Below are 17,065 nucleotides of genomic sequence, written 5' to 3' on the forward strand. Positions count from 1 at the left end.
TGTTTTAAAAATAATAATACTGCATTTTTATGTTGCTTATAATTAATCAAACTAATACAAAATTTAATTTCCCAAAATCATTTAAATTAATATTTGTTTATATTAGAAAATCGTAAATTAACAATTTGTTAAATTTTATGAAAGTTAAATTTCAAAAATATAACAATAACACTATGCAATTGTGATTTTTTTTAATCGTAAATTATTAATAAAATTATCGTTTCACATAATAAATTATGTGAGCAAAATATAAATGAAGGTATTAACATATGTTTCATACCAAAATATTAAGATCTTTAAAAATAATTTTACCCGAAAATGACTTTATTTGATTTTTTATGCATTACACATCATGTAAAACTTATTGTTATTATTTTTCAAAATTTAGATAATCAAGCAAAATTTTTGATATTTAAGAAAATCTCACTTCTCTAAAATTATTATATGAGTAACAAAAATGTTTTTTTGCAAATAAATAATCAGAAACTTTCTAACAATATGAAATAATCGTTTAGTTGAATTCAATTGTATGATTTAAAATAAAATAAATACTATATATAGTTTTATATTTATCTGGTATTGTTCTATTAAACTGGAAGCAATTTTTAAAAATATTTAAGTCACAAATTATATGAAATTGTAATTTTTCGGTAAAAAATAATCTTTTAATAAATTTAATGTTTTTTTACGTTTCATCAATTTATAAATAGAGGGCAGCACTGAATTTTTAAAATATTTTTTCTAAAATATTTTCATATAAACTATAATATGATTTTGAATTTAACATTTTCATATTTTAAAAGTTTGTCTAATTTAATAAAAAAAATAATTAAATTTAAAAAAAGAAAACTTTTCTGACAGATTTGGAATATTTCATTCAAGATTTTTACTTTGAAGTTCAAATAAAATTTAATAAATCAAAAACTATCCAATCATTAAATTACAGTAATATTTAATGATTATTTAATTATCATTAAATAATCATTTAAAGCTATTGATAGTACAGTTGACAAATGTAAACATGAGATATGAATGTAAGATGGTTCAACGTATCAGTTTAAGATATTACTGCGTATCAATGTGTCATATTGTTGCACACATCATCATTAGATTCTATCAAGAGGGGAAAGTGCACATGCTCTTACACTTAATGAGTTACTAAACTCACAAATAAGTTTTTTGAATTATTCCACTTACTTTATTTTATCACAATTATGCTGCTAATTACGCTAATGATTCTAAGTACCAGAACAGATCACAAGATGAACATTTAATGTTTGTGACCTCTGATCTAAAATTAAATTTGTCCAACAGTTATTTATTTTAACTTACTTAGCTTTTTAACATATTTCAGGTTTCTTATGAAATTTACTTTCCAATTTCATAACCATAAATGGCATGTAATTTATAATTAAAGTAAATAATAAAATTGTGAAAACAATAAATTAACATATTTTTATTTATTTGTTTAATTTTTTAATTCTAATCACAACATAATTATAAATATTTCAATTAAATGTAAGCATATCAGTTTATTTAAACAATCATAACTATTTCAATTAATGGAAGCTTTTTAATCGACAATCATTTGAATTTTTTATTATTATATTATTTTTTATTATAATGTTTATTTAGTAACTTCAAACAAAATACTAATATTATTTTAGGAACATTATATATTTTTTACATTTTTTTACAAATAGGATTTTATTTTATTTCATAACCGTCGTTGAACAGCCGACCCAATTTTATGGGTTTACGGCTACTAATGCTCAACTCCGTAGCCTTGTAATTTTGAACCCAATCCAGAAGACAAGGGAACTCCTAGAACGAGCATTAGGAGAAATTTGTCTTCGTGGAGGACTTTTTGATGGAGCTAACCCGCATTGGCGTTACATGGAGAGGAATACCACGAGAACCTCCCGCGGTAAGCCTGACGGCAAGGGGACTCTAACCCATAATCCGTCTACCACTGAGGATATTTCACGCTAGCACTGTGGTCGGTGCAAGCCGGATGCGGAATTCGAATCGATTGGGATTCGAACCCGGTTCGCCTCATTGGAAGGCGAATGCTCTTAATTATTTCGTGATTTTTCCATGATAACACCGTCCCCTTGAGAATATTTTAAAGTGTATGCTTAAATCAGTGATCACTGAGATCAAGAATTTCAAATTCTGGTATCTCATCATAAGATATTGTGAACTGAACAACTCAGTCGTTGATGTTTAAATTTCTTAATTTAACATCACTGATTTAAATTTAGTATAAATTAACGAATATATAAAACACCACTAACAATAATCCTCCGTGAATATTACCCCACAAGAGAACTAAAACATCCCGAAGAGGGGATATAAAACTTTGCACTTTGATTTATTCAATGCAATAGGAATTATCGATGAAGCTTGCAGAATTTAGATGATAGGTCACGCATTCTCCAAATCGGCGGTATATTAAGTTCCAACTTTCCAAACTGTACTACTTCTAAATCATACATTAATCAAACAAAAACGCATTGTTATAAAATTTAGTCGTATTGAACGCTCAGCAAGAGGTTTATTTAGCATGAGATTTTCAAGTGTGAAATAAACTTAATAACTTTTGGAGACCTGAAAAAAATTTTACCATCTAAATTGCAATTATAACTGATAACTGTAACAAAAATAATTTTTTCTGCGTCTTAATTTAGTTGAAATGGTAAAAAATATAGATAAACAAGAATTATTAATCATGTTTAAAAAAAACTATAACTAACTAGATACAGAAATTAGAAAGCTAATTTCATTTTCTTGTAACCAAGATTCTACGAAAATTCAAAATTTCTAGGGACCAGGACTAATTTTCAAGAACCAGAATGTTATGAGGTGGAAAGAAACGTTACAACTTTTTGCTTTTATGTTATATTATATTAAAATATTGGACGCCAATTACAATTTTTAGACACATTGGTGATAACATTTGTAGACTTCTATTAGCCAAGTTTCTAGTTCTAGTTTTATACTAGTAAGAGTTAGTAAAACAATACTTTTTTATAGTGGTGTTAACGATACTCCGTTGCCCATAATGAATGACACAAGATTAACAAATGCGCTCTAAAGAAAATATTACAAAATGCTCTTTTAAAATATTTTCTTAAAACAACACATTTTGTATAAACTGTATGCCATTAGCTACTCAATATTATCTAACGATTTCGATTTCATGTTAGAGTTCTATTTCAACAACTTAATTGTTATCTTTAAAAAGGAAATTCTTTAAAATGAAGAGTTATGCAGAACCATTGAACTATATTACTCAAAAAACAAAAGTTTAATTAGAGCTTCAAAAATGAATCTTTAATTGTGTCGTAATTAATAATAGAGGAGTAAGCCCATTTGGAAAGTGGCATAAGTTTGAAGTTTTTAAGGGTTAGTGTTTGAAGGAACTTAAATTATTGGCAAATGTTTGGAGATTAGAAAAATTCATTTTGGTAGATGTTTCTAACGCTATAATTTGATGAAAAATCAGAATGCTGCAATGATTATTATATCCGTAAAAATAAAAAAATACTTATTTCAAAGAAAATACTTAAAAAAAATACTCCTAATGGGTTAGAAATAAAGACGCAATGTAGTTTCTATAATTTATAAGTTAAAAATTACTCCAAATTATACAAAATAACTTTTATTGATTATTTCCTAACCTAAAGAATGGAAGGGGAAAGAAAAGTTAACCCGATTAGCGAGAGATAATTTGAGATCCTTTCTTTTTTATACCATCTCCAACAAAATAAATCCAAATACCATAACGAAGAAATCAGTTTTTATAAAGAGAACTTACGAAACAAATTTTGCGAAATACAACTATATGATTATGTAAGAAAAGTAACATTACATAAATAATTTTAGCTTGAGTAATTCTTTTGTAAGAAAGACAATAAATTAAAATAATTTCTAACGAAAATAGAACGTGTTTTAGAAGTACTAAGAAACGTATTTGCTTGACATTTTCCGAGAAAAATAAATAATAAAAGTAATTTATTGAGTCAAGTTCCGCAGGGTACGTCAGAGTAAAAGTACAACTCACACCTCTTTAATATAAACCTGTTTAATAGCCTGCTCTAGCAACTTTTAAATTGCTATTCTCGGAAGAAAAAAAGAAGAGAAAAAAGAACTTTAGTGGTTTCTTCACTTTCGAAGAATCATCGGAATTTTTTCTTTTTTATTATCAGCCTGTCTCTATCAAATTTAGTAACTTTCTCGTAAATTTAGTAACTTTCTTCGACTCGTAACTCATAAATGTTTCTCGATTTAAAAAAAAAAATGATTTTTCTATCCAAGAAGAAAGCAAAACCATTTCTACTTTTCTTAAAATATTTAGTTCACGGAGAAAAATATCCTTATAAAATTACCGAACTATACGGTTAAAAGATTTTTAAAAAATTAATGCATGGAAATAGAAAAAAATAAAATAAAAAATAAATAAAAAACATAATGCTGGTTAATAATATGAAGAAAAAAATGCGGTATCAATAAATGCAAAAACATAGATCTGGTTAAATGTGCGGTATTTAAAACCATTCATTTGGTAATTCTAAGGAAACTTGGAATACAATCGACAACAAGAAACAAAAATCTTCATTTTTTCCTTATATTTTGATCTTATTAAATAAAAAAGAAATTACTTAGATTTGGAGAATTTTAAAAAGCCATCAAGTATTAACATGAAATAATTGTAAGCCATATTATGGAAGAAAAAAAAAGTGTTATTAGCGAAGTTCTTTTATTTGAATGACATACGGAGAAAAAATCCCTTGCAAAATTACCGTATTCTACAGTAATGACATTTCTGGTAGAAAAAAAGCATAATCCTGGTTAATAAAAGAAAATATACGGTATTTAAAGCATTTTTCTTTTCATATTATAACGATTTACCAAAAATTCTGGTTTTGAAATTTATATTTCTTATTTCACATAAACACAAAACTCACATTAACACATTTATTTAACACTAAGTAAAAATTACAAGTACTAAAAAGTAAATTCAAAAGAATAAGACGCTTTTATGCCAGGATAAAATTATCACATTTTATAACATTTACCAAATTTAATAGCATATGAAACCCTATTTTCTTGTTAATTTTACTAAGATCATTACCACAGCATTTCGGTAAAAATTACCGAACTTTTTATATTCCTATAAAGCCAGTGACATGTTAAATTTTACCCTATTATGAAGCATTTGACCATACATTTTTCGAATGAATATATATATTTTATAACATTCTAAATTAATAGTTTAAAATTCAGGACACACATCTAAATGCATGTTCAAGTCTACATACGTGTAGTTTTCTAGAAGTTTAAATTTAAAAATACAATTAGTTTCAAATTTTATTATTCAAGAAATATTCACTGTGTATTGTTTAAAATTATGCAAAAATTGGCATGTTTTATAATTCAAAAAAATTTTATTCATTGTTAAGCAAAATTAAAAATGTTATTAAAAAAAGCGTTTTTGCATGGAATGATCTTAGGATAAGAGATTTTTAATTTAAAATTTAAAAAAAAATCTTGATTTGCTTAGACAGTTTTAGAGATATGACGGAATGCGCAAAAAGTAAAATTATTTTATAACGAAATCCAACTTTTGAACGTTCTCTTATTGGAACTATATTTTTCATATTTCGGCTATCTTAATATTGTTAAAAATCCAAAAGTACGAAGAAAAGGTATGTTTATTTCGTGGAACGTTTTCGTGTCTGTTTCCGTAATTTGAAGTACAGTATGATCAAATTAATTTGCATATTTTAACTCCTTTATTACCAGTATAATCTTAGTACATGCAAATCAGACCATTCGACCATTTTTTTTCACCGAAAAATAGTTTTTTGAAAACAATAAAAAAATTATAACGTCATAATCACCGTGCTCCATAATGCTCAATTAACAATTAAAGACCGGTTGATTCTATCGCTAATCTATTAAAAACTAAAATTTATTATTATAATCTTTAAATCTAGATTGTTAATTCAATCAGACCACGAAAGACTGTCGTAAGCGTAATATTTCATAAAATTTACTGAGATCCTTAAGGAGTTAATAAATATATTTAGAATGTTTGCAAAAAATGAACTCGAAAAAATTATATTTATAAGGGAGGGGGTCAAAAATATGATATCTATGCTTTAAACTTTCGATTCGCTATTTCTAAGATTGGGAAAAGCAAAGGAGCGATCAAAAGCATCAAAAATATATTTATTTTTCAAGTGCAACTGCAATGAGAAAAAAAGTACCAGAATACGTTGAAATTTAACGTGTTTCTGGGTTTATGAAAACACCAAAAAGCTCGGTAGCTCTTATTGAAACTCTTTGGTAGCTGATTTTGTTAAAATTAACAATAAAATAAGATTTTATAGAATGTAATAAAATTTGGTAAATGAGACAAAATTTAGTCATTTTATCATATTTATCTTAGAGCATGGCATAAAAACCATTCATTCTATTGAATTTACTTTTCAGTTATCCGGAATTTCCGGTAAAAGGTTATCTTCTGAAGGGAAAATGGTTTAAATTCCATATATATCGATTTTATTAATCAAAATTACGGTTATTAATTACGAGAGCTTCAATATGTTTTTTTTTTTCACTGAACCATTTATTTAGGGCTATTCATAAGCACAATTCCTTAGGTTTACTTTTTACAGGAACTTAAGGAATATATGCAGTACACGCCTTCGAGTTAAGTCTTAAAATCATTTCTTTGCGTTCTCACATTAAAGAAAGAAAATGAAGTTCACAGTGCATTCCCGAATGAACTTAGTAAGAAAAATCAATTCAAAATTACAGCATGAATGTAATAATAGTGATTCATGTTTTATTTATTTACGCATTAATGCAATTAATACAGATCTACTGTGTTTTCATAAACATTTTACTGAAGCCTTGATGGCTCAGGAGATAGAGCGTTCGCCTTCCAATGAGGTGAGCCGGGTTTGAATCCCAGAGATGGCTGGTCGAAGCGAATTCCGCACCCGACTTGCACTGACCACAGTGCTGATGTAAAATATCCTAAGTGATAGACTGATCGTGGGTTAGAGTACCCTTAGCTAACCGTAGGAGGTTTTCGTGGTTTTTCTTTCCATATAACGCAAAGGGGGGGGGGTAGTTCCATCAAAGAGTCATCGAAGGCAAATTTCTCCCAATATTTGATCCAGGCGTTACCTTGTCTTCTGGATTGGGTTCAAAATTACAAGGCTATGAAGTTGAACATTTGTAGTTGTAAACCCAAAAAATCGGATCGGCTGTTCAACGATGGATATAAGATATAAAAAAAAGCGTTGAAAATCTTTTTCATCAAGCGATTTCACAACGAAATTAAAAATTGGTCAGTAAGGAAACTAATATAACAAAAATATCTTAAAAGGAAAGCAATAAGGCGTGCAAGCGCAATTAACACGGTTTTACACTTACAATATTTAAATAGTTTCTAACTGAAGATTTTTAGTGGAAGTCATGAAGTTGATTCAAAACATTATTAAAAGCATTTTTTTAAAAAAACCTTTAAATCAAAAATTTTTTTAAAACAGAAAATTAACAGATTATATAATATTTTGAACAATATTATAATATAAATATCATAATGAATGTAACAATATATATATTTCATTTTATGATATAATTCATAATATTTCATAATGATTACATTGATGACATATTTCATACTATGAACTTGTACTATAAATTATATTTCATACTATAAGGAAATATACTTGTATATAACTAATAAATTATTGAAAAATAACATACACCCACATCAAAAATTTCTTTAAAGCACAAAATTAACAAATCATCTGATCAGTAATATAATATAAATGTCACATTAAATTTTTTGGCATATTTCATTGAAATTATTGGCTGATGAAAATAAAATCTATATCCAGAGCCCTAATTTATACTATTTGAAATTTATACCATTTTAAGTGTCAACTTCATTGAATTTACTAAAAAATAAAAATTAACTTCATTGACTCACTAATGTATTAGTACAAAATAATAAATTAAAATTATTCTAAACAGCCAAAGTACAACGAATAAAATATTGAAATATTTTCTTTAAATAATTGAGATTTCAATAAAATCAATTCTATGTAAATATATTTATCGGGATACCTTAGAGCATGCTTAAAAACCTTTTTTTCGATTATATTTACTTTTCAGTTTTGTATTTTCACTAACTGTGTGGTAATAAGAGCAATAATTTTGAAAAACAGGATTTTTGATAAACCGTTACCATATGGATGGAAAAAGGACACAATGAATGGTTTAAATACCGTAAATTTTGGTCACATTGCCAGAATTATTAGTATTTTTTACCAAAAATGTCTTCACCATATAGTACGGCAATCCCAATCATATCCAACAGTTCAAATTTAAACATATTCTGGCAATTTTTACCATACTTTTTTTTTCAGTAAATAAAATACAAATGTCAGCGGAATCCAAATTTAAGAAATATTGCGTGTGGTATTTATTTATTTATTTATTGAAAAAATTATACTTGTTATACATTATACCTGTACGAAAAAGTATACCTGTTATAAATTATGCATTCTACAATCATAAACTTCTGTAAAGTAGTTTAGTATTAAACACTGAACGGATTTTACATTTTGTTTTTGAGTAACTTACGTTCAGGCAAGTTTTCTGTTCATCCAATTTGGTTTCATCAACTTAAAAAATAATAAAAGTAAATTATAAAAGATACAGAAACAGAAAATTGCGCAGAATTAAAAGACTTACATAAAATTATTAAGCCTAAATAATTTTACTAGCTAACATTTTTGAGGAAAATTTCGCAGAATTTCTAACAAATTTCATTTCTATTAATCTAAGAAAATGAAGCTTTTATTTCCCACTTTATTTGAAAGGTATCATGATGACAAACATAAGTAATCAAAAGTTTTTTTTAAGGTCAAAAATCGGCAAGAAAATCAAAATCAAAATTTTAACCTAAAATGCAAAATATCTGCAGAGGAAAATTCCTAAAAATTTATAATAATTCAATGAGAATTAAAGCACTTTACAATATATAATAATTTTTTTCCTCCAAAATCTGGGTTCAATCTGCTTTGAATTTTTTAAAAAAAAGATGGGACAAATAATTTTTTTTTCATTTACAAATATGCAAAAAATCTGAATAAAACTGATTCTATAAATATTCTTTCATATTCTATAAAAAGCACTTTTTTCTACAATCAAAGCAATCTGTATTTAGTTTGTTTTGATATTTATAAATATCCTGCAAGCAATCAATAAGTTTATAATCGTTATTTTTTTTTTTTTTTTTGCTTTAAAAAATTTAAATTATGCTGATATTTATCAAACATTTTAGTTCACGATATTATAGAAACGTACTTCGTTTTTTAAAAAACATACCTTAGTTTAATTATTCTGAATAACTATATTTTCGTTGGCGAAAGATATTTGTTCAGCATTGTCTTTTAAAAACGGAAATTCATAAAAGAATATTTCTATAATTTGATGAGTATAAAGAAGCAAATTACCTAACTCACCTCAAAATGAACTGATAGTTGGTATTGAAAGAGTAAGAGGTTATTATTTCGTCACGGTGAAATGAGGAGAAATTACCATCTGCAACAAAAGTACCTAATATCTGTAATTATCCTGTACCTACTGACATAATTCAAAGTAATGGTACCTTTATTTTGAATTGTCTGTTTTGTTGCGTGTTTCTTTTTTGTTGTTATTTTTTATTGTTTAATTCATAGCTATGATGTCTTTTAATAATATTATGTTTTTTTTATAATTTATTGTTTGATGTAATATAACAATTAATAGCATAACTAGTGCAATTCCAGCTGCAATAGGATTCACTCCAACATTCCCTTTCATTTATATTTAAAATTGATAACATAAAAAATTTATTCGTTTCAAAAAATTGTCAAAAATTTTAAATTCGATATGTTTTGAACGCTCCAAAATAGACACCTATGTTCAAGACTTGCTAGATGCGAATGAGGAAAATTAACGAGATTCGGCATTGAAATAGTAAAGCTGCCAACGAAAAAAATAATGGAGAGAAATTGGAGGGAAAAAATCAAACTAGAAAAACCGCAGTGGCCGAAAGAAGCGAATTAAGGTAGAATACATTTCCACTTGCTGTGAAAAATTGGAGAGCAACGATTGTGAAGATTGAGAATAATAGCAATTATAAATTAATTTGTGAGGTTTCTAAAGTCATAAACTAAATATAGACATGTTTAAATTAGTGTTATGATGTATTTTTTACTTTTTTATCTAAAAAATAATGCCATTTTTCGCCTATGACTGTTAATTTGTTTCAATGAAATGTCCCAGAAACATATTCTATACAACCAGATCTTTTTAACGATGGATTACTCATAGTAATTGCAAATATATTTTAAACTACCTGGTTGATTTTTAAAGCATTAATTCGTTATTTTCAAATCTGTAATAACAATGATTATCAACAATAAATGTTCTTAGATTTTTATTTAAAATTTCTAGTACGATGTACTTCCTTAAAAAAACAAATGCATCTCTAACTGTGGCATTACTCTATGAATACGTTCCCTGTTATTCTTATTTAACAATCAGAACATACTTTTGAAACAAATGACAGTTTTCTTATTCTGTAATAATATATTGCATAATTATGAATAAAAATGTGACATTTAGTATCACAAATGGTTTTATTAAACAATATTAGAATAACGATTCCATATTAATAATTTTCCTTTGTATTTTTTCAGCTCCAAAATCAACACCATGCTTAGCACCAAAAGGGCTTGAATTTATATACAAATAAACACTAAACATTGCTCACAGCTTTAGTTGAAATATTCAAAATAATAAACTTTGTATTTTTATTTCTATTTATAACTGTTAAGTTATAACTTTGTTCTATTAGACATTGTGTAGAAGCGAATTTTTGGTTCTTTTAGTTTAAATAAATTTCATCTCTTTAATTACTAATCTTTACTTGTTAAAAATTAAGTTTTTGTAAGTTGATTAAACTCAATTAAATTAATAGGTTTTTATCAATCAAAAATATTAAGCAGTGTAGGTATTTTATAGCGCATTTAATAAAACTGGATTTATCATTTTTAGTGGGTAAAACATTAAATTGCATTTTAACACATTAATTGCACATTAATTGCAACCGAGTAAATTATAAAATATTGAATAAAAAAATATTGAGAAATTGAATAACTATTGATATAATTGAATAAAGAAATTGAATAACTATTCATAAGTTTCATAAGTTACGTAGAAAAACTACGTCAGTCGATCTCGTTTGTCCTCTTCACAACAATATAATTTTTTTCTGAAATTGAAGAAATGTTATTCCAAAAGTTTTCCAGCGCACCGCATGGAAAAAAATTCTGGCAAAATTACAGTACTGTTCGGTAATGACACTTCAGGTAAAAAAAAATATTAATTCCGGTTTTAAAAACCAAAATATGCATTATTTGAACCATTCATTTAGTAATTTTTCCGATCAAAGGAAAGAAGGATCGAAAGATTAAGGATCGAAGTCGTCAAAGGAAAACCATATTTATAATTAAATTCATTTAACAAGTGTTATAAGAACGTGATTCAGAAAATTTCTCTACATCAGTACTTTTCAAGGAAAAACGCATTTACTATTCTCTTTTATAAACATTTAATTTGAGAAACAATAGGATGAAAAAATATTATACGCATGAATTTAGAATAGGCAAAGTAATTACTCTGAGAAAAACTGCTTCAAATGTTACACTTCACATGCGAACTCTTTGAGGAAAAAAAATTGCCCTTAACTTCTTAGAAACTAATTTAAGTAATGTTACTCAAAAAATTTCTCTGTTCCTATAACTAATGAAAAAACATATTTACAAATCACTTTTATGAAAAAAATCTTAATTAATAATTCAATTATACTTAAAATTCTGTATTAATTTTTATAAAATTACTTTTATAGAAGTTCTAGTTCATTTACGTCGCACTAGAGCTGCATAATGGGCTATTGGCGACGGTCTTTCATAAAAGAAAAGTGTACATTTATAAAACGCTTATTTTGAAAAATTTATTCCGACAACTTCCCTGAGCATTTAACCAATGAATTATTAAAATAAAAAAGAAATCAATAAGAAAAGAAACCAGTTTTATACCCACTTTTTTATAAACCACATTTTTATACTGAAATTGCATTAGTAAATTCCAAAAATTTCCCTACGAATGCATTTCTGCAAAAAAGAAAGGAGAAGAAGAAAAGAAAAGAAAAAAAAATTGCAAAAGCACCTATGCGTTATAATTTTTCTGAAAGTAATAGTCTTTGCAACTGCAAATTAAATGCAAGGTTTAAAGATATGGATCACATTAGAGGAAGAAAAAAGCAACGATACGAGGAGAAAAAGAAAAAAGAAAGGGAAAGAGAAAAAAAAGCATTTTTTTTTTTTTAATTTTGTTAATTTTTAGTACATTGAACTATTCAAGGCGAAAACTACAAAACTACGAGACACACACTTTCGGAATTACGTTTTTGGCATGCAAATTAATTTTACCAGTTTCCTTGAACATCGAGATTATCGTAAGGAAACCTTTTCACCCAAAGGTTTCTTCTATTTTTGCAAACCCTAAAAAACTTTCTCTGCGGATTGAGTGTATCAAAGGAAAAACAACATTTACAGTAATTTTAACGAACGAGTTATTAAATTTTTTTATTATTTACCGAACTGAACTCACTATACCCTAGACTCTAGGGCCTAGAGCATGGCATAAAAACCATTTATTCGGTTAAATTCACTTTTCAGTTTTGTATTTTTTACTAAATGCGTGGTGATAAGAACTATAATTTTGAAAACCAGAATTTCCGGTAACTTGTTACCATATGGAGGAAAAAAATTACCAAATGAATGGTTTATTTTATATATATTGTGGCTTTTATAACCAGAAGAATAGTTTCTTTCACCAGAAGTGTCATTACCGTAAAATACGGTTATTTTACCAGAATTTTTACTCGGTAAAGAGGAACCGTGGCAAGATGGCAAGTTCTGTTTCACTTCCGATGGTATTTAGAATGTTAAGTTTAGAGAAAAGTAGTAAATCTGTCGTAAATCATAAAGTTTTTCAGATATTGAAATAAAGTAACTAAAAAATGAAAAATTTGATACTCATGAACTAAATTAACTACTGATTAAAGTTCGCTAGCAAGATATATTTTACATTGAAAATTTCTCTAATTTATTGCAGTTCTGATTGTCGGAGTGAAAAAATATTGCAGCAGAAAATTGCTTTATGAAAATAATTTTGCAACAGAAAAATTTTTTCTGATAATATGTTCTTTATATTAAAGTCTTTTAAATTTAATGATATCAAAGATAAAAATAACATATTTTTAATACTCTCCCTCCTCGTTACACAATCATGGTTGTGGTTGGTGTCTCATGGACGGGCAGTCTTTTAAAATAGTTTTTAAAATTGAAACTTTTTTGGTGTGATTTTGGCTAACTATTTAGTATGAATTAATTTTTTATTCCAGTAGTGTTTTTGATTTTATTATTTCATTCTTCGTATACTATTATAAGTTCCAATCTTGATTATAAGAACATTCTCGTAATCTCATAATAATCTACGATTTTCATAACCTATTATTGGTTATGATTAAGAGAATGTTCATGACCATTTATATTTATGATTATAAGAATGTTCATGACCATTGTTGTTTATCGTTCTGAGAATGTTCATGACTGTTATTAATTACATAATCATGAGAATATTCCCAATTATTTTTTGATATGATTATGTGAATGTTCATTACTATTATTATTATTATTATTAAATATAAACATATTTATTTATGTTATGATAATGATCACGGACCATTGTTGGATAAACAATATTGATATGACCACAGAGATTCTTAAGACAGCTTCTTTTTTTTAAATGTATCAGCTTATTATGATGGATTAAGTGACATTTTAATGGAAAAAAAAACCTTTTAATTGTATATAAATACCAGCAAAATATTGACAATACAAGTTTCTCATTAAAGAGTCTTCTCATTAAAGAGTCTTCTAACTAAAAGACTAACGAAATAAAATAATTCTTTATGCTAAACGCCAATAAAAACATGTTTTCAAAAACAAAAGTTGAGTACTTTCAAAATTGCATTTGTTCACCAAGTTCTTCTATTGTCATATTAACAAAAATATTAAAGTAATAATGTACTTGAAAGCATGATATCGTTTTTCGGAAAAGGAACAAAAATAAAATTCGATTTAAAATTCGTAACTGTAACTTACCATTTGTGGTGGGTAATACAGCTTCATGCACGGCATCACTGCCATTCATCTGCGTAGGACTCGCTGAGCTAATGCGAGTCATTAGTGTTCAAAATTAGTGATATAATCCAAAATTGAAAACAATGATTCCTCCCCCGCAATATGAAGTCACTTATCACAACAATCAATACCAGTTCAGTATCAACATTTCATATTATGACAATTTATTATGTCCGTTTCAAAGCATTTTTAAAATTCAAAAATTAATTATTAATTTTTTTTTTAAAAAAAATACACCTGGTGAGTCATTACAAATAAATCGTGGCTAAAATGAGCTGAAATTTTTTGAAGTGATGTGTCCCCCGTACTGAAATATCTTCGTCAACTAACAGATAGGAACATACGGGTAGGGGGGATATTTACCGTCATCTCATTGGACGAGAGATGGTGATGATATTTTCCTATAGGTCATTGGGCGAAGGTCTTGTGACTGGTTGATGTGCCGCTCGCTTGTGATTGGTTGTAGTATCCGGGCGGGTTGAAATAGGGAAAGTGGAAAATTCCACTTGCTAGGGTATTTTTCTTTTCTTTAAGACCCGTTATTTTTCCCTCTTTCGTTTAGTTATTTATTTATTTTATTTCAGGGAAAGTCTTTTTTTTTTTCTGCTTTTTTCATCGGTCCCGCTTTTATTCTCTCTTTCTTTCTTTTTTTCTCCTTCGTCGAATTTTCGGTAACAGGTTGAGCAAGAAGAAATGAGAAATGTTACTACTGTTTCTTAACATTTCTGTCAGCTCTGTTTTCTTCTCTTTCTTTTCTTTTTTTTCCGAACTTGGAAAGAAATTGGATCTTCGTAAATAATGAGTTCGTGGATGGTGCAATTTAAAGTAAATATACCTCGATTATTACGGATTATCAATTTAGTCGTAGAATGAAAAACTTTTATGATATGATATTATATTTGAGCTAATTATTTAGTAATTGGAGAGAAATTGGATTTTCTTGAATAATGAGTTCATAGATGGTGCAATTTAAGGTAAATATACCTCGATTATTACGGATTGAATTAAACGTAATCAATTTAGTCGTAAAATGGAAAGCTTTTATGATATGTTTTAACTAATTATTTAGTGATTGGAAGGAAATTGGATTTTCTTGAATAATGAGTTCATAGATTTTGCAATTTAAAATAAATATACCTCGATTATTACGGATACAATTACGCGTAATCAATTTAGTCGTAAAATGGAAAAACTTTCATGATATGATATTATATTTTAACTAATTATTTAGTAATTGGAAAGAAATTGGATCATCGTAAATAATGAGATCATAGATGGCGCAATTTAAAGTAAGTATACCTCAATTATTTCGGATAAAATTAAACGCAATAAATTTAGACATGAAATTTAAAACTTTTATGATATGATACTACAGCTAATTATTTAGTAATTGGCAAGAAATTGGATCTTCGTAAATAATGAGTTTGTGAATATAGCAATTTAAAGTGAGTAAATCTCGATTATTTCGGATAAAATTAAACGTAATCAATATAGACGTGAAATTGAAACTTTTATGATATGATACTATATTTTGGCTAACTATTTACTACGAGAGTTTTTCTCTATATACTATTTTAAGTTGGTATTCTGATTAAAATCCGATTTGATTATTAAATCATTCTCATGATCTCATAATAATCTACAATGGTCATAAACTATTGTTGATTATGATTATGAGAACGTTCATGACAATTGTTGATTATGATTTTGAGAATGTACCTGACCATTGTTGGTCATGATAATGACAATGTTCATAACGGTTTTTAATTATTCTAAAGTAGGAAAGAAAGTGGATCTTCGTAAAAAAAATTATACCTCCATTATTTCAGACAAAATTAAACATAATCAATTCAGACGTAAAATGTGTAAAATACTGTTCCTCCTACTTATCAAATGAAGAGTTTCATGTTTAAAGGGTAAAATTTTTTCGATATAATATGAAAATTTTTAACGATACATTTTATTAAAATCTTAAATTTAACATTACTTTATATTCTGTATTAGTTCTATTAATAATTCAATAGTTTTTTTTTTTATGTTTGTAAAAGTATTGTTGTAAAGTATTGTTTATAAATGTTTAAGAGTATTGTTGTCTTTCATCAGATAAATTCAATGGGTAAAATTAATTTAAACTATATAAGTTGTATTTCCATTCCATAAACTTAGCATAGCAATTTTTGAAATAATATTTCTTATGAAATCACACCGAAGCAAATAATGTTATTTTGCCAACTAAAATGTTATTATGAGCCGCGTTAGCTCACTGGTTAAGACACTGAACTGTCAATGTGAAGAACTGGGGTTCGATCCTCAATGGCGGTTTGGAGCCCACCCAGTTTCAGATTGATGGGTACCAGCTTGTCTTGGAAGTAAAATGCGGCCACTTTGTCACAATCATGCCGTTGATTACGAAATTGTGGAGCATTTTCAATAATTTCTAAGATTTTTTTAAGTAATGTGTATAAAATCTGTTATTGTAAATATTGAAAAAAAATTTCGAAAGCAAATTAGTTTACTGTTATCATTTCAAAACATTACGTTATTATTTATAAATTTATATTAATTAAATACAATGTAAAATTATATTTACTGTATTTTAAATTGTAACTAAATGAATTTAAATTGTAACTAAATTAGTTTAAATTGTAATTAAATTAAACCATAAACTGGGTTTTTTAGAAAAATTAGTAATATAAGTGCAATTATAAAATTATAAT

General features: G+C 26.7%; 1 protein-coding gene across 1 annotated transcript in view; it reads right to left on the bottom strand.

Annotated features, from left to right (window-relative positions):
- The window catches only part of LOC107447255 (protein lin-28 homolog), a 75,647-nt gene extending 60,924 nt beyond the window's left edge, over nt 1-14,723 (bottom strand). The window contains exon 1 of the mRNA XM_016062129.4: nt 14,310-14,723. Coding sequence (XP_015917615.1) covers nt 14,310-14,391 — 82 coding nt within the window. The 5' untranslated portion in view covers nt 14,392-14,723. The remainder of the gene's footprint in view (nt 1-14,309) is intronic.
- Nucleotides 14,724-17,065: the final 2,342 nt, after the last annotated feature.

This window comes from Parasteatoda tepidariorum, chromosome 1 (genome assembly GCF_982258835.1).
Source record: "Parasteatoda tepidariorum strain Cologne lab strain chromosome 1, Ptep-v5.0, whole genome shotgun sequence".
NCBI classification, from domain to species: Eukaryota; Metazoa; Arthropoda; class Arachnida; order Araneae; family Theridiidae; genus Parasteatoda; species Parasteatoda tepidariorum.